At 48.4% G+C, this 22,638-nt stretch overlaps 11 protein-coding genes across 11 annotated transcripts; 4 read left to right on the top strand and 7 right to left on the bottom strand.

Moving 5' to 3' along the window:
* Positions 1-3,852: 3,852 nt before the first annotated feature.
* On the bottom strand, positions 3,853-5,553 carry N7509_003742 (putative carboxylesterase; the record flags this gene model as incomplete). The annotated part of the gene is made up of 2 exons (XM_056628379.1): positions 3,853-5,132; positions 5,199-5,553. 2 exons carry the CDS (start codon positions 5,551-5,553, stop codon positions 3,853-3,855), a joined length of 1,635 nt encoding a protein of 544 aa, XP_056491113.1.
* Positions 5,554-6,234: 681 nt separating this feature from the next.
* N7509_003741 (DUF924 family protein) lies at positions 6,235-7,061 on the bottom strand (the record flags this gene model as incomplete). The annotated part of the gene is made up of 2 exons (XM_056628378.1): positions 6,235-6,835; positions 6,892-7,061. The coding sequence occupies 2 exons, from the start codon at positions 7,059-7,061 to the stop codon at positions 6,235-6,237; spliced, it is 771 nt and encodes a 256-aa protein (XP_056491112.1).
* A 589-nt stretch (positions 7,062-7,650) lies between these two features.
* N7509_003740 (uncharacterized protein) lies at positions 7,651-8,904 on the bottom strand (the record flags this gene model as incomplete). The annotated part of the gene is given in 5 exon segments (XM_056628377.1): positions 7,651-8,147; positions 8,211-8,462; positions 8,474-8,524; positions 8,632-8,843; positions 8,888-8,904. The coding sequence occupies 5 exon segments, from the start codon at positions 8,902-8,904 to the stop codon at positions 7,651-7,653; spliced, it is 1,029 nt and encodes a 342-aa protein (XP_056491111.1).
* A 568-nt stretch (positions 8,905-9,472) lies between these two features.
* N7509_003739 (MAPEG family protein) lies at positions 9,473-10,048 on the top strand (the record flags this gene model as incomplete). The annotated part of the gene is made up of 3 exons (XM_056628376.1): positions 9,473-9,594; positions 9,644-9,767; positions 9,833-10,048. 3 exons carry the CDS (start codon positions 9,473-9,475, stop codon positions 10,046-10,048), a joined length of 462 nt encoding a protein of 153 aa, XP_056491110.1.
* A 116-nt stretch (positions 10,049-10,164) lies between these two features.
* N7509_003738 (uncharacterized protein) lies at positions 10,165-11,283 on the bottom strand (the record flags this gene model as incomplete). The annotated part of the gene is made up of 1 exon (XM_056628375.1): positions 10,165-11,283. The coding sequence occupies one exon, from the start codon at positions 11,281-11,283 to the stop codon at positions 10,165-10,167; it is 1,119 nt and encodes a 372-aa protein (XP_056491109.1).
* Positions 11,284-13,262: 1,979 nt separating this feature from the next.
* ramB (bifunctional protein farnesyltransferase/protein geranylgeranyltransferase) lies at positions 13,263-14,533 on the top strand (the record flags this gene model as incomplete). Its single annotated transcript, XM_056628374.1, has 4 exons — positions 13,263-13,495; positions 13,579-13,683; positions 13,872-14,336; positions 14,392-14,533. Coding segments are annotated over 4 exons (945 nt in total), but the record flags the coding sequence as incomplete, so codon positions are not given.
* A 289-nt stretch (positions 14,534-14,822) lies between these two features.
* On the bottom strand, positions 14,823-16,253 carry N7509_003736 (putative L-serine dehydratase; the record flags this gene model as incomplete). Its single annotated transcript, XM_056628373.1, has 1 exon — positions 14,823-16,253. The coding sequence occupies one exon, from the start codon at positions 16,251-16,253 to the stop codon at positions 14,823-14,825; it is 1,431 nt and encodes a 476-aa protein (XP_056491107.1).
* A 670-nt stretch (positions 16,254-16,923) lies between these two features.
* N7509_003735 (methionine--tRNA ligase MSM1) lies at positions 16,924-19,068 on the bottom strand (the record flags this gene model as incomplete). The annotated part of the gene is made up of 7 exons (XM_056628372.1): positions 16,924-17,193; positions 17,275-17,752; positions 17,805-18,310; positions 18,378-18,464; positions 18,527-18,598; positions 18,672-18,790; positions 18,861-19,068. 7 exons carry the CDS (start codon positions 19,066-19,068, stop codon positions 16,924-16,926), a joined length of 1,740 nt encoding a protein of 579 aa, XP_056491106.1.
* Positions 19,069-19,350: 282 nt separating this feature from the next.
* N7509_003734 (putative nuclear transport factor 2 domain protein) lies at positions 19,351-19,891 on the top strand (the record flags this gene model as incomplete). The annotated part of the gene is made up of 2 exons (XM_056628371.1): positions 19,351-19,396; positions 19,455-19,891. The coding sequence occupies 2 exons, from the start codon at positions 19,351-19,353 to the stop codon at positions 19,889-19,891; spliced, it is 483 nt and encodes a 160-aa protein (XP_056491105.1).
* Positions 19,892-20,157: 266 nt separating this feature from the next.
* On the bottom strand, positions 20,158-20,714 carry N7509_003733 (Ish1 domain-containing protein; the record flags this gene model as incomplete). The annotated part of the gene is made up of 5 exons (XM_056628370.1): positions 20,158-20,265; positions 20,350-20,396; positions 20,446-20,529; positions 20,599-20,611; positions 20,676-20,714. 5 exons carry the CDS (start codon positions 20,712-20,714, stop codon positions 20,158-20,160), a joined length of 291 nt encoding a protein of 96 aa, XP_056491104.1.
* A 1,240-nt stretch (positions 20,715-21,954) lies between these two features.
* On the top strand, positions 21,955-22,559 carry N7509_003732 (uncharacterized protein; the record flags this gene model as incomplete). Its single annotated transcript, XM_056628369.1, has 2 exons — positions 21,955-22,034; positions 22,076-22,559. The coding sequence occupies 2 exons, from the start codon at positions 21,955-21,957 to the stop codon at positions 22,557-22,559; spliced, it is 564 nt and encodes a 187-aa protein (XP_056491103.1).
* Between the last annotated feature and the right edge of the window lie 79 nt (positions 22,560-22,638).

Below are 22,638 nucleotides of genomic sequence, written 5' to 3'. Positions count from 1 at the left end.
GGGGACATGGAATTAAAACATTTTTTGAATATAATCAACATTATAGCCCTAGGAATACAGACGCCCACCGCCCCAACACAACTTACGCAGCTCTCCCAACTCCAGCACTAACAATATCATAACTCGCGCCAAAATAGCACGAAACATCGATTCCTGGCAGCGTAAAGCTATTGTTCATATAATGGAAAGCAAGAAAAGACTTACTATCTTACAAATTACAAGAGCGGCCAAGTGTAGCAAGCGCACTGTCGCTAATATACGCAGGAAAATGCAACTCTTCGGTAGCCCTAAACCCCCTCCTGTTCCTGCCGGTCGGCCATTAAGCATCACAGGGGTAATGCTAGATACCCTTCGCAATTACCTACACCAGAACCCAGGTCATTATGTTGAAGAGATAGCCACCTTTATCTAAGACAAATTCAATATATTGCCGTCGCTATCGAGCATTAAATGTACTCTCGCCTAGGCTGGCTAGTCAAAAAAGAAAATACAACAGAAAGCAAAGGAACAGAACCCCTAACTACGAGGTTTCTACCAGCATAAATTATCCGCATTTTTCTTATATCACCTGGTTTTTGTTGATAAATCAGGATATAATAAACGGACGGGGTATAGGCGGACCGGTTGGTCACCTCTAGACGTAACGCCAGTCTAGGTATCTAAATTCCACTGAGGCCAACGCTACTAGATACTGCCAGCTTATACGTAAGATAGCGTTATCCTGTCTCGTATCTTTAAAGGATCAACCGATGCTAAGTTATTCGAATCGGTCGTTGAGCAACTTCTTCAGCATTATAGAAGGTAGCCAGAACCAAAATCCGTACTTATTATGGACAATGCTTCTGTCTATTATTCAGATCGAATTAAGCAGTTATGTTCTAAGGCTGGTATCAAATTATTGTTTTTGCTACCTTATTCACCAGATTTTAACCTGATCAAGGAGTTCTTTGCCGAGCTAAAAGCTTATATTAAAAAAGTATAGTCAGCATATAAATATAATCCAAAACAGGAATTCTATATCTTCCTTCGGCGGTACGTTGATAATATTAGCACAAAACAGCAGAGCGCTGAGGGTTATTTCCGGTATACAGGTATAACGATAGAGAAGGTATAAGCGACTGTCAGACGTATAATAAGAAGAGAGAGCTTAATCACACAGTAATAACGTTGATTTTATACTTATTACAGAGGATCGAGTGCTTTATGCTCTAAGAGAACCTGCTTACAGCATTATTGTATACAGACTGTGCTAGATAATAAACTATTTGTGCGTACATATAATTAATAAAGATTCAGATATAAAAAATAAACCTAAGTATACGTTATCTAAGGGATACATAAGCCAATATGTATTATATATTTATGCACTACACACATTAAAACTGCTTAATCTAATATAGAGCTGACCAGATTAGGGAAATAACACTATTCTGCAGCCGCCAAGAATTTATACGACCAGTCTAATTAAATCTCATTTAATTCTATCGCAGTAACCCATTCATTTATATCACGTAGGAAAGGACGAGCAGTCCTAATTCGGATCCCTTGCTGAACAAAGAAGCCAGAGTCTGGATCCTCGAGAATTAGTTTAAGATCTAGGGAGTTTTGCAAAACTACCTGGTATATTTTACAGAAATCAGCTTTATATGCCTCTTCAACAGCGCATAATTCCAGCTATTTACAGTATTTCCTAATAGATACCTCGCGGGGTCCCGGAATAATGATAGGCTGGCCAATAGAGGGTCTGTATAAAGATAAAGTAGCTATAGGAGTACTAGCGTTTTGTGCTAGCAGAACATTAATAATAGCGGGAGGCTATAGTGATCCAACTGTCGATATATCGGTCTTTCTCGATTTCCTTCCGGTCTGACTTTCCAGAGCCAGGTCTCGGCGAATATCACGTAGAACATCATCATAACTAGCTAGACTGCCACCGCCATCAACATACTTAATTGGTCGCTCTAGATGTAGGGTCCGCAATTTATAGTGTTTCTTATCCTTAGGATCTTCCCAGCACCAATCAGATCTAAGTAGGTATAAGCAGAGTTCACAGCTCATTAGGTCATAAACAAAGGTCTAAGTTAGGGATTGTCCAGTGGCTTCCTCTTCCGTATTTATCAGTACATCACGCTCTGCCAACATTCTGCTAGTCGCTGACACACGGCCTCTTTTTTCTCCTCGTCTTAAGACGGCCGTACTGTAATCACGATCATTGCACCTATAATAAAAGGCAATAACAATTATGAGCAGTTTACCTATCCGAACTAAGTTGCGCCATTTACGTAGCTGCTTCTCAACCGGCTTCTAGTCGATAGTAGAATGACAAAATTTGTTAAGGTTTTTTTAAGAGCAGTCGTCTGCTTTAACCGTAATGGCCGTACCCTCAGATCGAGTACGCTAGCCATCTTTCTTTTTCATCTATAGCATCTGTTCTATAGCTAGGCCCAAAGTTGTTATCCAGAAATCACCGGGAGCTATCACCAGATCCTTTTCGCTTACACTACCTACCGTCTTGCTATTGATAACAAGTTTCCACGCAATCGTATAGGAGATATATCTTGGGGGTTGCTCGTCATATTCGAAGTCTTCATCCCATTCAGCTAACGGGAGAAACTCGAGCTGATCTGACAGCACATAATTCGTAGCATAATCAGGGGTAGGGGTAGGAGAGAGCGCGCTGGGTGTACGACCAAAGTAGCCCGGGGTGGGGGCATATTCAGAGTTCTCATCCCATTCGCCGATTGCCCGCGGCTGGTATGCATCGCCATCGCAAAGACTATTGGTCATCGTGGCGATCTTAGAGTGAGGTGAGACCTAGCAAACGAACCACAAAGAGTTAGCCAGTGATCTCTGGAACGGTATCCACTGAGCTCCAAAGCTTTGGCATAGTGATAAGCAGTGGCAAACATCATGGATAAGCCTTACTGTAGAGCCTTACCTATCAGATTGGCCCTGGTCTAACTTCCCAAAAAGTGAGCGCTCTGCAGTAAAACAGCTGCAAGGTGCAGACGAGAATTGTCGGCGGATTGCCTGCTCGAGACCCCCCATGTTTTCTGAGTTTGCACCGAACCTTCCAGTCCCTTAAACTTCTAGTTCTAGACCACGTATCTTCCATACTGGTCACTTAAATCTCTGGTATATATTACACGGTAAGGGACAATACGGAGCCTTTACGTCCTATCCATATATGGCTTAGTATATCATGTGGTTAGGGTTTGAAACAGCGTCTCTATGTCTCCGACATGGAAGGCGATAGCGGTCGCCACTGTACCCTCGACAGATTGGGGAAATTCTCGCGATTTTCGCGTCTAGCAGATGAGCCAGCTTCAGATCGGGCGTCAATTTGCGATATCCGGATATAGACATGGCTTGAAGACGTCTGCCAAAGCTTTAACATAGATCGTGGGAAGAGGAAAGTTGCGCCCCAGTGCAGACAGGCAGAATGAGTCCTGTGAACGACTTGGCGGAATTCTGACAAGTTCTGGAGGAACAAATTCGCAATTTTCTCTGGGGTATCTGAAGGCCCCGACAACCATCACGTCGGATATCATGGCTTGAAAGTCCTGAAATTCGAAGTCCAAATAACTTAGCGGCAACGGAGAGTTCGGACGCGTACATCTGCAGGAGTTCGCAGTTCGTTGGATCTCTTTGTTTGATCGTAATAGCTCTAGATGGGATCAAGTTTGCCCTAGGCAGAGAGGTGATCAGGAAAAGTACGAAGGAATAGGAGGGTGTTGTTGTTTGGGCTTGCTGGGACGTGGCTTCCGAGTTTAACGTTTGTTGTATGGTACCATTGCTATGCCAAGTAACTTGACTCTAGATCTATTTACACTGCACATCATCAATATAAACTTACAACTTCGGCTTCGACAGCCCCAAATCCGCCGCCCTGACAGCCTTCCAAACCCTAACACCCTCCTCCCACCTCGAATCGCGAGTAATGTCCACCTTTCCATCTTTCCTCATCGTCCGCACGCCAAACCCACTAGTCCCCCACCCAAAGTCATCCTGTCTAACATTCTGCACAAACCGCGCCAACGGCCCGATAAACGCCTTGTGAGTAACCTTTTTCTCAGACTCCGTCAAAACATCCCCATTACCCCAGAACCACAGCGGATAATCCGAAGAATGCGTCACGCCCCATTCAGCGGGCATTTTAGCCGCCATGCACGAGGCCAGGAACTCGATTCGGTAACGGTATATCAGATGACTCGCGTCGACACCGGCTTTGTTAGAGGTTAGAGCGTGGATGAGTCCGCGCTGCATTTGATACACCTGCATATCGGCATAGATCTGGCCCCACGCGTCCACATCCCAATTCTTACATCCCGCAGGCAGCTGGCCGGTCGGATAATGTAAAGGTAGGACCGTATCGACGACGTGTTCGGGGTAATCGGCAATGAGTCGAGTCCGCAGAGCGGAAAAGGTATTCGCCTTGGGAGGGAACCAGATAGCATACAGGTGGGACTCCTCGCTGCATTCGCCCAGCATTAGTCGGATATTTCGGGAGACGAGCTTGGCGGCGAAGTCGCCGTTGTCAAGGGAAGTGAAGAGGGAAGGCAGAATGAAGCCTCCATCTGTTGCTGGGCGGAATTGGTGCACTTCGATGGCCTTTGTTGCGTCGATGAGGGCTTTGGGCGGTAGGGCGCGGAGACGAGCGAGCTTCTCGGGCCCGCTGAGGGTTTGTGGGATCGAGAGTGCTTCTAGGAGTTGGTTGAATTGGATTTGGGTTTCTGCTGGCCTCTTTGGTTGCACGGCTGGTGAGTTGGAGAACATTATTGCTTGGCGGACGATAATCTGATCATCCGGTTGGCGGAGGTCATAGGCGAGCTGGTGGAAGACTGAGTTTGCGCCTGCTGAGTAGCCCGAGATCGTGATGTTTGAAGCATTACCGCCGAAGAGGTGGATGTTTTTCTTCGTCCACTCGAGTGCAAGTCTCTGGTCCCAGAAGCCGTGGTTACCGACTGTCTCGCCAACTGCGGCGGCGTCCTGCGCCAGTTCGGACGAGTGTAGGAAGCCGAACAGATTGACACGGTAGGCAGGTAGCACGAGCACGGCCTTGAAGTCTGTCTCGCCTAGAAGAGCAGCCGCATTAAAGCCGTTTGGTGAACCAAATTGAAGCCAGCCGCCGTCTGAATCAGGAGTGATATTAGTGATGTTCCGGGTTCAAGCTCATTGTCATAAGAGAGTCAACTTACGGATAAATACAAATACAGGCCATCCTTCTTTTGGCGGCGAGCCTGTTGGGACCCAGATATTGGACTGGAAGCAATCTTCAGCCCATGCGTCTGGGTTCTCCGGCACAAGAGGCTCGAATGCGGGCTGTGGACACAAGCCGGCACCCTTATCACACTGACTCGGTGCCTGCGGCGTTCCATATCTGAATGATGCAGAAAGCCGACGCGCCCGTCGCCAACGTTGCAGTGGCGGAAGAGCATAGCGGACGGCGCCAAAGTAGTGACATAGATCTTGAGAATTCGAACTGATGGTAAGACCCTGGATGGAACCGAGGGCACCGAGGGATTTCTGGACCGGACGAGTGGTTGTCTCCATTTTCAAGTGTTTTTCTTCGATCGCAGCCACCAATTGATTGATCACGCAGGTTTCGCTTGGGTATGTTGTTGCAAGGAAGAAGGAGCTCAATTAAACAGCTAAGATAGCCAAGCTAGCCAAGTATTGGAGAATTGGAGATTGGGGTCGGGTAGCTCAGTTCCCGGTCCACTTATGGCGTTATCTCTGGAGGAATTGATTGCTTGTGTCCTGAGGCTTGGGGGATGGGACGCTGTCCTTATCAATGCAGTGTCGGACTTGATTCCGCTGCACCCGCTCCACGAATCAGCTCGGACAAGGTAAGATAATCATAGCCGAGATAAAAGGGTCCCGGGCGTAGAGGACTAGAGTGGATGGATGATCTTATTGGTGATGGAGACGAGCAGATCGGCAATTGGGGGCGATTTGGGGGGGAAACCGACCGCCTCGTGGCTGCTTTGCGGGGGATTCGGAGGATCGGGGCTACTTCTGGCACCGACCGGGGATGCACATAGTATGCAGCACATTATTATCAATTGAATATCATTCAAAGCATTGGTTTCTTTGTACATGCACACTTGGTGCCGACCGTTTAATAGTACTGCTATTATATTGACTATATGGCAGAGGAACATTGATGCTCACTTAATGTACATTGCACCCGATCTACACCAATTACTACCCTTGGATCATGCATATGACGATTTATCCAAAGGTTTCTCCCCCATTCTCCAGGTAGTCTATTTCTTCCTTAGTCGGCTCCCTTCCCATCGCTGGGTTCCGATGAGGATACCGTCCAAATCGCTCAATGATAACCTTATGTCTCTTCTCAAAGTCCAACCCATTACTGAGATATTCCGAAAGAGCATCCTTCTGACCAGAGAGAAAACTGTAGCACATCTTCTCATCTTCGTCAAGAGTTTTGATATCCTTCTGCAGGAGCTCTTCCATGTCCCTCGCGGTATCCTCGTGGACCTTAATGGCCTGCTCATGAACAGCAAGGCTCTCTGAATGCATCAGGGGAAGATGGAACCAGAAGCGATACGCGAGGCGATATCTCATATGAGAGGACTGAACGGGCACATCGGCTTTGATGCCACGCAGTGCAATCTCCTGCGCGAGCGGGTCGAACCGCTCGAAGACTAGCTTCGACTTATCGCCACGGTAGCAGTTCCGGGGTACCTGGTCCAACAGGATTATCAGGCTGAGCCAGGTCAAGGGTGATTTTGAGTCAAAGGCATCAAGAATATCCGTCGCGGATGCACCGGAGGCGAGAATTGACTCCAGGGCTGGCTGGAATTGTGCACTGTGGGAGTATTTGTCAGCTGTGTTGAGGGTGTAGGACAAGGCTTGGATACTCACACGCAGGCATTGTCGAATTCCTCGTCTTTCTTGAACCATTTCATCATTTCATCCATACCGGGGAGAATTAATGCATCCTCGTTGCTGAAATGAGAGAACCAGAAGTCGCGGACCTCATCGAGGAGTGCAGGGGTGAGGGTCTTTCTCAGTTCCGAGGGTATACTCGCCATGGTGGGCAAAGTGGAATGGAATTGACGCATGTGGGTTTTCGGAGAAATAACCTGCAGCTGAATCTGTCTGGCCGCCTGAATTCCAGAATGTATCGATATCAACCTCGTCTGCAGTACTGCGGATCTGCGCGGGAAGCTTGATGGACAGATCTTTTTTGCGGGAAACTGTGCTTTTTGTTAAAATATCGGCCTACGCGAGACTTACGCGAGACTTGAAATGGACTGCCTACATACCCTGCCTGATCGTACCAGATGGGACCAAGCCATTGTGGTTTGTGAAGTGAATTGGTTCACGTTGTCGTCGCGCTTTCGCATCGCGGAATCCACACGTGATGCCAAGACCGGAGAAAGTATGAAAATATTATTTTTGATATTTTGACAACTGGGCACAGCTTTAGAAAACACGAGTGTTCTATTTAATCAGGAGGCTGCGCGCTTACTCAAGTAATGGTATCCCACGGGCCTCTCAGTAATTAAGATTCCATAGATCACAATACTAGTACCTTAGCAGCATTACTGTAGAGATATCATATAAACTTTCGAAATCTGCACTGGATAGTATATTTAACAAACACGGGAAATCCTACCTCTATTTCCCATTCAATCGCTCAAACTCCTCGTCAACAATACCCGGAAGCTCATCCTCTAAAGATGGCCCACGGGGCTGCCAGCCGAGAAGTGAGCGAGCCCGACTCGCACGACAACGCATGTTATACGCCCAACTCGTTGCCTCAAAGCCAGCTAATTCCTGAGCCGAATCCATCTCCAGCGCTATTTGCTTGGGTTGATTTCTCAGAAACCCCCTTTTGAGAGCTATTTCACCAATTGAATGAGCCAATTCACCCCAGCAATGCTCACCCTCTTCAACAAGATAGTATGCCTCAGGACCCCAGATAGTACCATCGCCTTCTCCCCGCAAGGCGACCTCGAAGAAATGCATAAAAAGATATGTCACACTGTGAACATGAATGTTCGACCCAATTGCTTGACCCTTGCCAATGATGGGGATCTGGCAATTTTCAAGAATAAATTTCGACATTTCATACACTTGTCTGCTTCGTTGGAAGCAAGGGCCTCTTCCTTTGCCTGAAGTGAATTGTTAGAATCATATAACTTTCCCCATAGATCGGCACCGGGAAAGGCACATACCGTAGACAGTGGTTGGGGCAATTACTGCCGTTCTGAGAGTGGTTGGCGATACTGTGCCCGCCTCAAGGACTGCCTTGTCAACAAGCTTGTGAAAGGCATGGTCGGGGAACGAGAGAATCTGTTGGATGTCTCGCAGATCGTCATAAATTATTTCACTCCGCTCTCCGTATATTTTGTTCTCGGTATCGTGGAAAGACAAAAGACCAGCTCCACTCGTGTGCAGCCAGTATACCGGTCTGTCCGGGTATGGCCCTGGATTGCACCTTTGGCGATTGCCCGGGCTGCAGGTAGGTGGTCTGCAGCATCGGCAGTATCTAGAGAGAAAGAAAATTAATCTTGTTAGCCAGCGAGCAGTTTATTGTGCCGCACCTCGTTCGAGGCACGGTATTGAAGCTTCTAATTCATTGGGCGGGGTTTTTACGGATGATGATGTCCGCTCTGGCACTTTCTGCAGTAAGAAGCTCGCTATTATCCAGATCCCCTTGGATAACTCTGATGCCGGGATAGACTTTTTGTATTTTTTGTCCGCTTTCCTGACTGCGTACGAGTACTCGGTAGCTGTGCTCGGGGTATCTTGCGATTAACTCGGACAAGATATCCCCGCCAATATACCCGCTCGCGCCAGTGCTGCTGCTGGATCAATATCTGTGCATTCAAAACGATGCCGGGTAACTCACATAAATACACTCTTCATAATGGGGTATTTAGATACTTGCTCGAGAGATATTGAAGCGACTTGAGTGTTGTTGACAGACCAAGGGAGTTTAGTCTAAGGCTGTTTGTCCTTGTCCTACTATTTGTCAGCCGTAAGCAATCACATGACGTCAGTTGGGGTTCAGTGAAGCAGCATTCGAATAATAGAAATGATATGACTAAAATGGTAAATTTATGAATATTGCGATGAAATGATCGAAATTGTGGATTGGTGCTTTGGTAGCTAACTCAAAGGCCTGCAATCATTTTCTGAAGCATAACGTTATGCTGGCGCTCGGGCGGTGCCTTACATTCCAACGCCGTCCAATCAGGTCTACTTCCAGATCAATACCCTGCCAAACTAACAAGATGACAAGGTATCTGGTTAGCTTAGTTCTCATTTATTTATGAGAATTTGGATTCGCATAACCCGTTTCTCGCCGACTCAAAATCTAACGTTATGTAAAATTCGCCTATAAAGAATCTGTTCCACATAGACGTAGATTTCAGGCTAAACAATCATACAAGCAAACCAAGATCATCAAGACCAACAAAGTATCTATCGCAACATGTCTGGCAGCAACTACTCCATCCACTCCATTGTGGCCGCATATGGCCTGGGTCTTGCCCCCCATAACTACTATCTTATCAAGATGATGGCCAACGCAAAGGGCCAGTCAAGCAACATCTTGTCAGTCGCAAGGTCCCAGTATCCAGCTAAATTTACTAACATTTTTCAGACCACGAGAGAACTTGACAAACCTGAAAGGAAAAATATCCACTCAAGTCTGGGATAAACTCGCCCGAGCCAGAGGCGCACATCTAAATGCGATGGAAGGTCTCCCAATGTTTGCCGCTGCAATGGTAAGAAATCTCCTTCTATTTTGCTGGGAGCGAAATATGTCACATACTAACTACTATGGTACTAGCTGGCGGGAAATCTGGCTAAACTCCCGGCCAAAGATCTCAACTACATGGCTCTTGACTATCTTGCCGTGCGGGTACTGTATACCGCAGTGTATATGGGTGTTAAATCTGAGCTGGGGAGCTATCTACGCACTGGTATTTGGGCTTGGAGTATTTCCATTCCGATTTGGGTGCTTATTCGCGCGGGAAAGGCTGTCAATGCTGGTGATCCTCTTTGATCGAATCGTTGCTGGGGTAGCTACTAGTTTCATGTGTAGGTAGATGTTTGTTTAACTAGTTCTGGACTTTGCACTTTTATTTGAAAAAATTGTTTAATTAACTCGGTGAAATCGATTTATGCGTTAATCGCCAATCTTGCTTTGCCTTTGTTTTTCCTAGATCGATTACTTCCCTCAATCACCCCTGTGTCAAATGCCCACCACCACCGCTCAAAAACAAGTTGGCCTATCTCCCATGTTCCTGGTTCAAACGGGTTCTGTCCGGTAATCGTCACGCCTTCGCCACTGTCATCCTCCATGTCGTAAACAAATCGTACAAGACCCATCGGGTCCTGTGCATTGCCCGGTCGCATGTGGACAGGGAGGTGAAAGACTTGTATTAATTTGTCCCGGGCACCTGGCCAAGGTAGCAGGTCCAATAATGGATGGTGGGCGATCGAACGTTGGGTCCGAGTTGGCTGTAAATGTAAGGGGAGCTCGGTGAGATCGACTTGTGAGCTTGAGTTTGTGGGCGACGGCCTTGAAGTTGACAAGCCAGACTCCAGGGCTGGAGGTGAGAGGGAGGTATCAGAGCTGCTTGAGGATGATGGTTGATAGAATGGACTTATTGCCGCGATATCCCATATAATGTCAGAAACTTTGAGCTGCGCAGCAACTCTCATAGCAGCGTTGAGAAGGGTCAGAGATGGGACTTCGAGGATGTGATCATCTGGAAAAGTGAAGAAAGTGGTGTCGTAAGCTTGAAGCTCTTCGGAGATGTCGTGGCCACCTCCTGTAATTCCTGGAAGGTCATTTGCAAGTTGCTCATTAAGTTCGCTCAAACTTCCGGGATCTGGCTCAAGCTCAAGAGCTGGCATGTCAAAAAAAGACCCAAAGGCGTCTGTTTCAGAAAGCACAAGGCTTCTCCATGCCTCTGAGTCATCGTGCTCTGCTGCGGCTGATGGGAGGTCTTGATTTGAGGGCCCTGATTGCTCTGAGATTGGTAGGAAGAATGGCGTATTCTCTTTGGCAGTTTGATGATATTCTTCAAAGACTGCGGGTGAGTATGAGAAGGACAGTTGGCTTAACGACTGACCCTGATGTTCCAAAGTCGACGTGGGCGTGGCAGAAGCATCCCTGGCTTCGGGTGAGACTGTCATCGACAAAGATGGTGTTTTTACAGGGTCGTTTGCTCGAGATTCGAGCACTTGAAGGCGCTCCCTCTTCTTTTTCCCTACGCCATATAGTAAGTGCATATTCGACAAGACTGAAAGATAATATACTGTATCTTCGCTGCGCTAGGACATTTAGCACGCGCTTGCGCTCCGCAGCATCCTCATCAAGCGTGGGGGCCACAAGGGCCTTCGTTGCGGCCTTTCTGGCCATTAAGTAGAGACTTTCTTCAAAGGTTTAAAGCTTGAAAGTGTAAAGTAGCCGGGGTCGCTGGTAATGCGATGGTGGATGGACAGGTGTCGCCCACGGAGGTTCGCCACGGAGTTGCTGCGTCGAAGGGAGCTTGGCGCTCGTATTTGAACCCCAACTTAAGTTGCCTTCATATTTCGCAGGCCGCTTTGGGAATTTTCCTATTCTATTGTCACCTTTCAAAAATCTAATTGAAATTGGAGAAAATGAATAAAGCTTTTGCTTGGAAGTGTTCTCCCAAGATTATATTTGTGGATTATGATGCACGATGGGGGTTGGGACTCACTGGCATGTTTTGGTCCTTGCTTTTGGGAAAGCATTCATATCATCGACATAAATCTCGATGCAAGTCCTGTCTTTGCGTTTAGACACATGTACTTGTCTTCATGGTTCGGAACCGATTCGAGAGCTTTCTATGGCATACTCAAACAGACGGCAACTGCTGCCCTAGAATACGTTGTGGTGAACTCAGAACGGACAGTTTCTCTCAGCACAAAATGACCAGGCTTGACGCTTCATCCTCATGGCTGAGCTGTAAGACTTCGAATGTGGTATTAAAAGAGTGGACAAAATAACCGTTGATAGTAATCAGGCTTGAAAATTGACTGGGAGCGGTGCTGCCCCCACCCCCATGAAGCCAGCGTATCCCCTTTCCTTGGATAACAAAAGTAGTTCTCCCCCGGATACCTCCGCCACTCCATAGGTAATGGGAGATCTTGAATTGCGGCCCGCAGGGCTTGATACTTGTTGGCTTGGTACTTACTGGCATCGAAAGGAATACCAAGACCAGGAAATTCTGGAAATTTCGAAAAAAAAGACAAAAAGATAAGCCCGCAATTCAGCTTCTCCTATCCTGCATATCGACTTTCCTAGAGGAACCAATCGTTCCCCTAGACCATAAGGGTCTACGCACCAGGACAGAGACTTCCTACAAACAAAACCATGATAAGACCATGCAATTAATCTCCTTTAGTGACGATTTCGTGATTCACAAGGCTCTTTTGTACATAGATATAAACAGGTGGATGGAGGCCGGGGCGGATGCCTAGGCCACAAGGCACCAAGGAAATCAAGGCAAGGCAGCATAACCGTATGACTCTAGTTTTATTACTTCTTTTAATATCAATACATGGATATTTTCGACTAAATCTGAGTTCTTACAGGTGAATAGACGAGAAGGGAGCTTTAGAAGCTATCTAGTAGGTGCCCAGCCTGAGAAATGCCAGCATGTGTAGTATTCACCCTGAGAAAAGGACTACCAAGCAGTTTAAGGTGCTACTAGTAGTACTAGGCCAGTATTGACTATTTATTGTACACCTATGAAGGAAAAGAAAGATGAAATTACTAGTAGTATAAAATGCAATAGCATAGCTCTACTAGCTGATAGTGCCAGAAATAGTACTTGAGTATGAGTTCTATCTTCAAATTTGAGGTCGAATCAGACTTATACAACAAGCTCTTCCTAAATTCCCCCGCACATCTGAGTGTATTCTAAATAGGAAGTTGAAGTTGATGAATGGTTTCGGCAGTGATTGTAGTTGATTGTAGTGATTCTCTTTGTCTCCGCCTTGGCAACTCCAACTTCGCCCCACCTCTGCACATCCACCAACATCCTCCTCGTCAATCCCTAACCACTTTGCCGCCCTCAGCAAGGCAAACAGCAATTGAAAATAGCCAAAAAGAACAATTGTCACAGTATACAACTACTTAACAGTCCACCAACCTCCATCGCGAAAGGAACCACATCCATCGCAGTATCGGACGCTATCTGCCCCTCATTTTCTGCAGCAGTTGACAGCTTCAAGCCGCATCAATGGCAGAAGGAAAATACGCCAACGACCCGGAATGGGAATCTATCACACCCATCCAGCTCGACGATGGCTCCGACTCCGGCGCAATGCCTCTGGCATCCATCGCCTACCCATCCGAGTACCTCGAGGCAACCTCGTACCTGCGCGCCGTCATGGCTGCGAATGAGATGTCGGAGCGCGCTTTGCGATTGACTGAAGATGTCATCTCCCTTAACCCCGCCCACTACACTGTGTGGTAAGTGTTTCATTGAACTTTCAACTGGACCTGGACTCTGGAAATGCTTTTTTTACAGTTCCTTCTCTGCTAACACGAGCAAGGATCTACCGCGCCAAGATTCTTTTCGCCTTGGAAAAGGACCTCCTGGAAGAACTAGAGTGGCTCAATGGCGTTTCTCTAAAGTATCTCAAAAATTATCAAATCTGGTACGTAAAATTGGAGTACTGGGTTGAGTTTGGGGTTGAGTGCCTTGTAGGAGATCTCCGAGATCTCCATTATCTTCACCCCCTCTCTACCGGAGACATTTGCTTCGGCACTTGAACTCCAGCAGCAGCAGCAGCAGCAGCAGCAGCAAGGACCGCACCAGTAACAGCAAAGCTAACCCAAACAACAGGCACCACCGCCAAGTCCTAATGGCCTCAAAAGCGCACTTCCCAACAATCCCGACCAAAGAACTAGACTTCCTAATGGAAATGTTCGCCCAAGACTGGAAAAACTACCACGTCTGGACATACCGCCACTGGCTAATCCGACACTTCAAGCTATGGGACCTACCCCGCGAACTGGAAGACGTAGAATCGCTCATAAAAGCCGATGTCCGCAACAACTCTGCCTGGAATCATCGGTACATGCTTCGATTCGGACCGCGCGATGACGCGCCCGCTGCGGGGATGGCGAATGCGGGTTCCTCCTCCGCGTTGAGCGCGGCAGATGAGAAGGGCGTTTTGACGGTTGTTGATGAGGACCTTGTTGATGGGGAGTTGGAATTTGCTAAGGCGCAGATTGTTCGGGCGCCGGAGAATCGCTCTCCTTGGTGGTATGCTCGTGGTGTGCTGAGGGCTGCTGGGAGGGGGGGTTGGTGAGTGGGAGGGGTTTGCGGGGAAGTTTGTTGATACTCATTCTGGGGATGTTAGGAGTAGTCATGCTGTTGAGTGGTTGGCGGATGTTTATGCTTTGGGTGAGGGGGTGAAGGCTGTTGAGATGTTTACGCTGTTGAAGGAGAAGTATGATCCTATTCGGAAGAATTATTGGGATTATCGGATTCAGCAGGTTGTTGTATGAGACTCGGAAGTATCAGGATGATGATGGGATAAATTTATAAGTTGAAAACTTGAATATGATTGCAAATAAGTTCCATTAAAGATCTTCTTTTTTTCTAAAAACGATATGCAGTGTGATCTTGTATGCAAGCATCCCCCAGGAGAGACAGAAATGAAAATGAAACATTTGACAAGAAGAAAGGGAAGAGGAAAAGAAAAGCCATGAGGTAAAGTGAAGTAAAAACAAGAAAAAGTGGTGTATCTCAAAAACATAAAACAAAGATCTTTGTAAATCATCATCATAATTAAACCCATCCCTGAGCCAACATATCACGGTATTCGGATGCCATTCCAATGGTCACATTACTTCCACCACAAACAACAATAACAACACGGCTTTGTTCATTTAGGTCAGGTACAAGTTGCTTCAACTTGGACTGAAGTTCGGGGGCCGACGAGGTGAGCTGGGAGACCTCCGGCTCTGCCTCCGGGTCAGTCTCGTTATCCGTCGATGAGTATCGGTCATCCCCGTAACCTTCATCACGCTGCTCACCGTCAGGACCAGGACCCCTCTTGCGCTTCTTAGAGCTTTGGCCCCCAGCCACGGGGTTCGCCGAAGCGGCGGTGGTAGCGGCGGCTTCAGCAGCAGCGGTGTAAGCATCGCCGACGGCCGCCTCGACACAGACACCGCAAGCAAGCTCGACGAGGAGACGCTCATCATCTGCAAGGCGGAGGACCCCTCGAGCAGCCTCAGCATCTGTGAGAACGGTGCTGTGGACCTTGATTCCGGGAGGGGGGGCGACGGCGTATTGGAAGGTGGTTTCCGACACTCGGATGGCTCCGAGAGAGGTGGCTTGGGAGGTGATCTTAGGGAGAGAGACAAGGGTGTTCTTTGCGATGGCAGCGGCAAGCGAGTCGGTGCCGTCCGTCTCAATAGCGAGAAGGTGAATGGGGCGTGGCTTGGAAGATGTGGAACGAGTAGTGTGGGTTTCTGTTTCGGCGTTCGAGACGTCCATGTAGCAGTGACCGGTGCTGGATTGCCCATCTTGGGCAATAGCCTTCTGGGATCGTCGCTTCTCAAGGCCCATGACCAGTCCGTTGAGGAGACCGCCACCACCGACACTGCAGAGGATGGCATCCAGAGGAAGTGCCCGCCCGCGGTAAACTTCCTCTTCATCGGAGTTGCCAGCGATGGGGAGTTGCTTCTCCAGCTCGTCGATGATGGTGCTGTTTCCTTCCCAGATGGGCTCGTTGTCGAAGGGGTGGAGGGCGATGTTGGCAACTTCCGGATCCTCCTCGGAGCGTTGCTTCATGATAGTCTCCTTCATATAAGAACCCGCCTCGAAGAAGTTGTCACCGTGACGAAGGACATCCGCAGCACCGGCGGAGTGCAGCTTCTCAACCATCAGAGGCTTGGTAGATAGAGGCACCACAACAGTGCAGGGGTAGCCCAGACTGCGAGCAGCACAGACAGCTGCCAGACCAGCATTTCCACCGGAAGAAGCGTAGAAGTGGACTCGACGGTTGGCGTATTCGGGTTTGCGAAGATGGGATAGAATCTGGTTGCCCATCGCACGGGACTTGAAAGAACCGCTAGGCTGGACATTCTCCAGCTTCAGGAAGATACGGCATCCAGCCGCCCGGGAAAGGCAGGCAGACTCGACGAGAGGAGTCTCAATCCATGGTGTTTTGAAGGTCGGCTTGTAGTCCTCGGCGGAAGGCATGATGCTCCCCATTTTGTTGAAGTTGGGGAGGGAACAACCGGGTGAAAAAAGGACTCGAGAATTCGATCTGTAGAAGGGACACAGAAAGTGTCAAATATCCAAGACAATGATCCAAAAATAGGGATTTGTTTGGATGAAGTATATGAAGATGTTACACGGCTGATGAAGCTGTGAGATAAAAGATGGGAGGAGAGGGGAGAAGAAGGAAGAAAAAGAAGAGAAAAGACGAGGTTGTAGACGAGTAAATCACCTTAACAATGAATAGAATTGCAGGTAGTATACAAATAATACACGGTGTTTTGATATACAATGGCGAGCCCTAAGGTTCTCAGGGTTGGTTTTCCGACGGGAAACGGGAGTAAGTTTCCCGTCCCGACCAGGCCGGGGAAATTGATAGCAGACCTCCACGTCCACCTTGGGGCATCCACGGTTCTGGCCCATTCTTTCCCGCTGATAACCTTGCGGGCGGTGCCAATCACGGACCCATCGGTGATGACATTATAGGGTAATCGGTCAAACCTGGCCAAAGATGGTGTAGTAGACCCGGGAAGTCTTCTCGATGGAGTTGTTGCGCCTAGGCGGAGACGTTGCAAATCTTTATTCAGATGGGTCACATTATCCGCCGTGATTGGCTTGAAGGACATTCTTCTTATCAAATCGAATGTTCCTCCCACGCAATTTTTTAGTCCTCCGTGAGGAGGGGAAGGAAAAGATAGCCCTTCTGGACATTCTGACCGTAATCTTGGTCCGAGCCATAGACCGCTGCTGCAAAGGACCGCTTGGACGGATTGGACGTGTCTACGCGAAGCATTTCAAGCAGTTCCTGTGACTTCCCAGGCATGAACGGCTGCAGGAGAATAGCGGTGATACGAAGTGATTCCGCCACGTTGTAGAGAACCCATTGAGGATCCGGTGTTTTCCACGGCTCCGCCGCGTGGAAGTATTTGTTAGTCTGATCGGAGGCGAAAAAAAAAAGTTACTACTTGTCTCCGATAGTCTTAGGTGCGGGGAGAGGGGCAATGATTCTCCATACCTTCTCGATTATGCTCATAATTTCCTGTAGCGCGGCACGGGGGTTCAAGCCGGTCATCTGCTCGGCAACCCTCGGGGGCGCTTGCACCAGCATGATCTGGTGTTCCACATCGGCTGGGGATGGGGCTGGGAGCTTATTAGATGTGGCGGCTTGGATATACGAGCCCAGCTTCCCCTTCGCAACTCCAATGGTGCGACTGGCGAGATTGCCGATTCCCCCTTGCAGCCATTTCTTGTAGTCACGCGTGATGAAGGAATTATCGTAATCAGCGTCGTTGGCGAGACCGCCCTGGTAGGCCAGGAAGAATCGCATGCCGTCCACGCCGAACCGGTCAATGGCGAAGAACGGGTTTACCACATTGCCTGTAGATTTCGACATTTTCTCGCGATTCATTGTCCAATGCCCGTGCACGAGGACGTTCCGGGGCAAGGGTAGGTCCAGGGCCATGAGGAAGGCAGGCCAATAGACGCAGTGGAACCTAAGCTGATCAGCTGCAAGTCGGGATGGGTTGGGTCATAGCGCGCGCCTACCGAACGATGTCCTTTCCGACTACTTGAACATTTGCTGGCCAGATCGATGTCTTTTCTTGTCCCGGAGGGAAAGGATATCCTGCTCGGGTCAGATAATTGACGAGCGCATCCAACCAGACATAGATGGTCTGCGTATCGTCGCCGGGAACCGGGATACCCCAGGTCAGGCGCTCCGCCGGCCGAGAAATTGACAAGTCTTGCAACCCGGAAGAAACCGACTGGATCAGTTCGGTTGCATATGTCGAGGGTGTGATGAAGGAGTCGGGTCCGGGTCTCTGATACAACTCCAGGAGACGGTCTTTGAAGGCTGAAAGACGGAAGTGATAGTTAATTTCAGACGACCACTCAACCTCTTTTCCTGTTTCGATCGACACCATGCGTTTTCGGCCTGTTGATGGATCGAGGGAGTTTTGTACTTGTGTTTGCGGGTAGAATGTTTCATCGCTGACCGAATACCATCCCTCGTGCTTGGAGGTGTAGATATATCCCCGGTGTTTCAGCATTTCCTGTGACTGTTAGCTTTGCCCAGCGCCCAGCGCCCAACGCCCAACTCTACAGAAACCCCCAACGTACCCAGAAATATTGGACAGCCTCGCGATGTTCCGGATCTGTTGTTCGAATAAAATGGTCATGGCTAAGGTTCGCAGCCTTCGCAAGAGACTTTTATCTTCATTAGCACGGGAAAGGATACGAGTCATCCTCAGCGCTACTGGTATACATACCTCGAAGGTTCGGCAGTTCATGTCGCAAAATGCTTGTGTATCCATTCCAGCTTCGAGAGCGGCTCGTTGAATCTGCCGATAATGTCAATAGATGACCCACGAGTGGATACAAACGTGCAATCCGTATATCCAGTTGTATTCTCACCTTCATTCCATGCTCGTCTGTGCCGGTCAACAATTGGGCATCGCTGTCGCCGAGGAGGACCTGCCATCGCTTCAAGATATCGGCCATGACCATGGTGTATAGATGGCCGACATGCGGTGCTAGTAGAGAAGACAGTGTTAGACTCGGCTTTTTTCGAATGGCTCTGGTTATTTATCTCGGAAACTGTACCGGCATTGACGTAGAAAATTGGCGTGGTGACATAGTATGGTTTCTTGGGGGTGTTCGTGTTCGTGTTCGTGGTCGGAGTTGTCGCGACTCCGCGGCGCAGAGGTAGAGGCCGAGCACTGCCAACTCTGCAAGTCGAGCAAGTCCACGGTCGGACATTTAAAAGCTGCGTAGCCCTGGAAAGGGAACGCAGGGGCATTCTGGAGGCCATGATGGTTGTAGAGGAAAGAAGCAATGAGGCATCGGAGGGTCGCATGTTATTCCGCATCGCCGGATGGTCCAAGCTCCACTCCGCAATCTTTTTCTCTTTCACTTGACACTCTCTTTCATCATTCCACCTTCCAACACCTCCACCTTTCTTCGCCAGGACTGCCCCTTTGGTCAAAAACGCCCTTCTGATTCTTGCTTTCTGTACTTTCTTTATTTATATACCCCCAACACCCGCCTCTTGCGATCCCACGACCCTTTCTCAACTACACCAACCAACGTCGCAATGGCTACTGCTACAGACGATACCCTGACCAAAGTGTCCACTGAAGGTTCGTCAGACTCGTCGTGAGCCCATTTTGGACTTTATAACTGATCTATCTCCCCTAGGCGCTACCGAATTTGTCCAATCCTTCTACGTCGCACTTCAATCAAACCGCCCGTCAATCGAACTGTACTACGCCGCACAGCCTACAACCATCCTCTTCAATGGAAATCAAGTAGCAGACGGAGCTGCTGTTCAAGAAATCTTCACGAATCAGATGCCTACCGCGAAATACGAGGCCCAGTCGTTTGACTGCCAAATCATCAACCGCGCATACCCCTCCATCACACCCAACGGCCCCAAGCCTCCCTCCGAGATGACCGTCAAGGACATGTCCATCTTGGTGATGGTCAGTGGTCATGTTAGATACGGTGATGGCTCTGACCTACCCCAGCGTGGCTTCAGCGAAACTTTTGTGCTGATCCCGAACCCGACCTCGGATAAGGGCAAGCGCCGCAAGGAGTGGCTCATCCAGAGCCAAAACTTCCGACTAGTGGTATGATCTTGATATGTGCTGAACTTGCACTTGCGCGACAAAGAATAAGAGGAAGAGGAAGAGCTTGCTAGGTCGAAGGTTACGGTCACGGTCATAGTCGAGAATTCCGGCTGATACCATGCCACTACGGAGAAAACCATACAATGGACGCGGGGAATTCATAACTTGCTCAAAGATGGAACGGACAGTGGATATCATTCATGTGTGTACATCACATCAGGGAAGGCAAGCAAGAACAAAAAAAGGACAAGGATATCTTGGATCGCCATCCACTATTGCTGTGACGCGGCCGACTTGGAAGTGCGCGGAATGCGCAGATTCGCCTTGACTCTCTCCAACAACTCTTCCCGCGTTGCGTTCTCATCTGGCAAAAGTCCTCTCTGTGATGAATTGTTAGATTGCATGTTACAACATCTTTGGACGGCCCCTTGCCCTTGGGTGGGTGATGATATATAGGGACATACCGCACGAAGCCATCTTCGCATCTCATCCGCGGTCCAGTTTTCAGGATCTGTGGATGTTAGTTAAATTCATTCGGGTGCGGTAAGATATTGACTGACTGCCTTGGGGATCATCTTGGGCGGGAAAGACATCGGTGCCCCAGATGGACCATGCCGCCACTGCGGTCACCATCCCTGCGAAACCTGTCGAATTGTGTTAGATTTGGGTGCCTTTTTGTTATTAGAGATATATCACATGGTATAATGCCTTACCAAGGAATAAATTCTGTATTTGAACATTAATATTGATGAGTGGATGAGGTCACGGTTCATAGAAATTGGTTGCGTACCTTGGAGTTGAGAGCTCGATCCAGTTGAGTGGGGGCCATGTTGATGGTATTTCCAGGGGTGTTGACTATTTCAGGGGAAAGGTAGAGAGGTTTAGGAAAGAAGAAGGTAGTTTTCAGGTATTAATACGTTAAGAATCGTGGAAGCCTATCCTGAGTCGCTACTAGTAGCAAATAACTAGCAAAGGACAGGTCGACAGTTGACTGACCAGTTCACCAGTTGGTCGTTCACCGCCACCGCCACAGTGGATCCTGGCTTCTCCATGATTTACTTCAACTTCAACTTCAACTTCAATTTTAGCGGGGCACCACAGGCTTTACCCCGGACGTTCTAGGTATCCGAATTCTTAATTCTCATGGTTGTTGATGTAGCAGTGATTCACAGATTATTTATCCAAGGAGAAATTTGGTCAATTCCCTGTCTGTAAGGAAAGCCAAATATAATGGGTTAGAGATCCAGATTACTCACCAGATAATATAAACCATACCAAGGTAGTCTACGCTGGGATAATGCCTACGGTAGACAATACAGAGTCCGGTGCCCTCGTCGTAATATATGGAGCGGTATGTGTTTTCGTTGCAAGCATCATCGTAAGTTGAAACTCTACACATGGGTTGGCAAGCCACATCGAAATTCTTGGAAACTAAAAAAGGCACGGCTGATACGTGGCGGAGATATCAAAGCCCTCGTTGGGGAGATCGACGTAAGTTAAATGCCCCTATCCAAAACACATTACACCATCGATGGATATTAAATTCAGATACCGAGGTATATCATTGCAGAATGGTGAGTCTTGCTCTGGGTCGCCAATCTCAAAAAATCCGTCGAGCCATAATCAGAAACAACTTGAACATTTTAGTAGCGGATTGCTTCATTGTACCACAGCTTATTTAATGGATTTGTCGTTCAATTAAATTCTCTCCCTTAACACTGACTGTCGATTAGGGGAGCACTATGATCCTAAGTAGACTGCGGTACAATGGCGGTCCGGTTTGTAGATCTGGCAACCACAACCCCAGAAAATTACCGCCGTTGCTGCTAGTGTCACAGCCAAATCCTAAACAATGTTGTAAGTAACAGGAGTGATCGAGTAACCTTAGAAGGCAACTTCTACCCACTAGAGGTTATCAAGTCTACGTAATGACATACTAGTATAATTAGTAGGACTCGAATACCTCACAGTAGATTTCCCTTCTCCTTACCACCTCTCTTCTGTATCTTGCCGCCTCCGCTCCCTACAACATCCTATACTTATACACTATTGTCGTCTCGTATACCACAATGGCTGACATGCTCGAGGCCGTTCTTTTCCTCACCTCGATCACATTCATTATCGCCGTGGGCCATTCGGCGATCCAAGCGTGAGTTCTATCCTTTCCGACTTTCCCTCTTTCCTTTCCAGAACATGGCTGAAATTTCCGGAATGGGATAGGTATGCCTTCTATAGACGGTATCGCGTTCGATTGCAGATCTCGAATAAAACACCCTCGCTTCACGCTCGAGAATTAGTCGGCATGGTCCCGGATACCATCCCACTGATCTCCAACCCGGAACCTTTGGCACATTCGCGGCAAGATACAGTGCTAGGGAGTCAGCGATGGCCAGACTATGGTGACCCGCGGAGGCCATCGTATACGCGCCCGATACCCAGGAGCATGAGCACCAGCATACATCCGAGTCAACACCCGAATTTGAACTCCAACCCGGGGCCGTATCAAGCTGGGCAAGAGTCTTCTCCGTCCACTCAGCCATACACCAACTTTGGGGCAACCGTTCATCCTCATCCTCATCCATATCCTCCTCTCAGTGTTAACGGGGTCAACCATCCGTTTGATAGAATCGCCACACCAGATACCGTCAGCCACACCCCCAGCCACACCACGTGACACAGGGCTAAGCGGGCAAACCCTAAACCCAATCTGATCCACACAATTTCCCGCTGTCGTCAGTGATTCGAGCCTCTCC

This window comes from Penicillium cosmopolitanum (genome assembly GCF_028827165.1).
Source record: "Penicillium cosmopolitanum strain IBT 29677 chromosome Unknown utg000005l:1.0-4006212.0:1.0-4009387.0, whole genome shotgun sequence".
Taxonomy (NCBI): domain Eukaryota; kingdom Fungi; phylum Ascomycota; class Eurotiomycetes; order Eurotiales; family Aspergillaceae; genus Penicillium; species Penicillium cosmopolitanum.
This window is presented reverse-complemented; position numbering and strand designations above follow the sequence as displayed.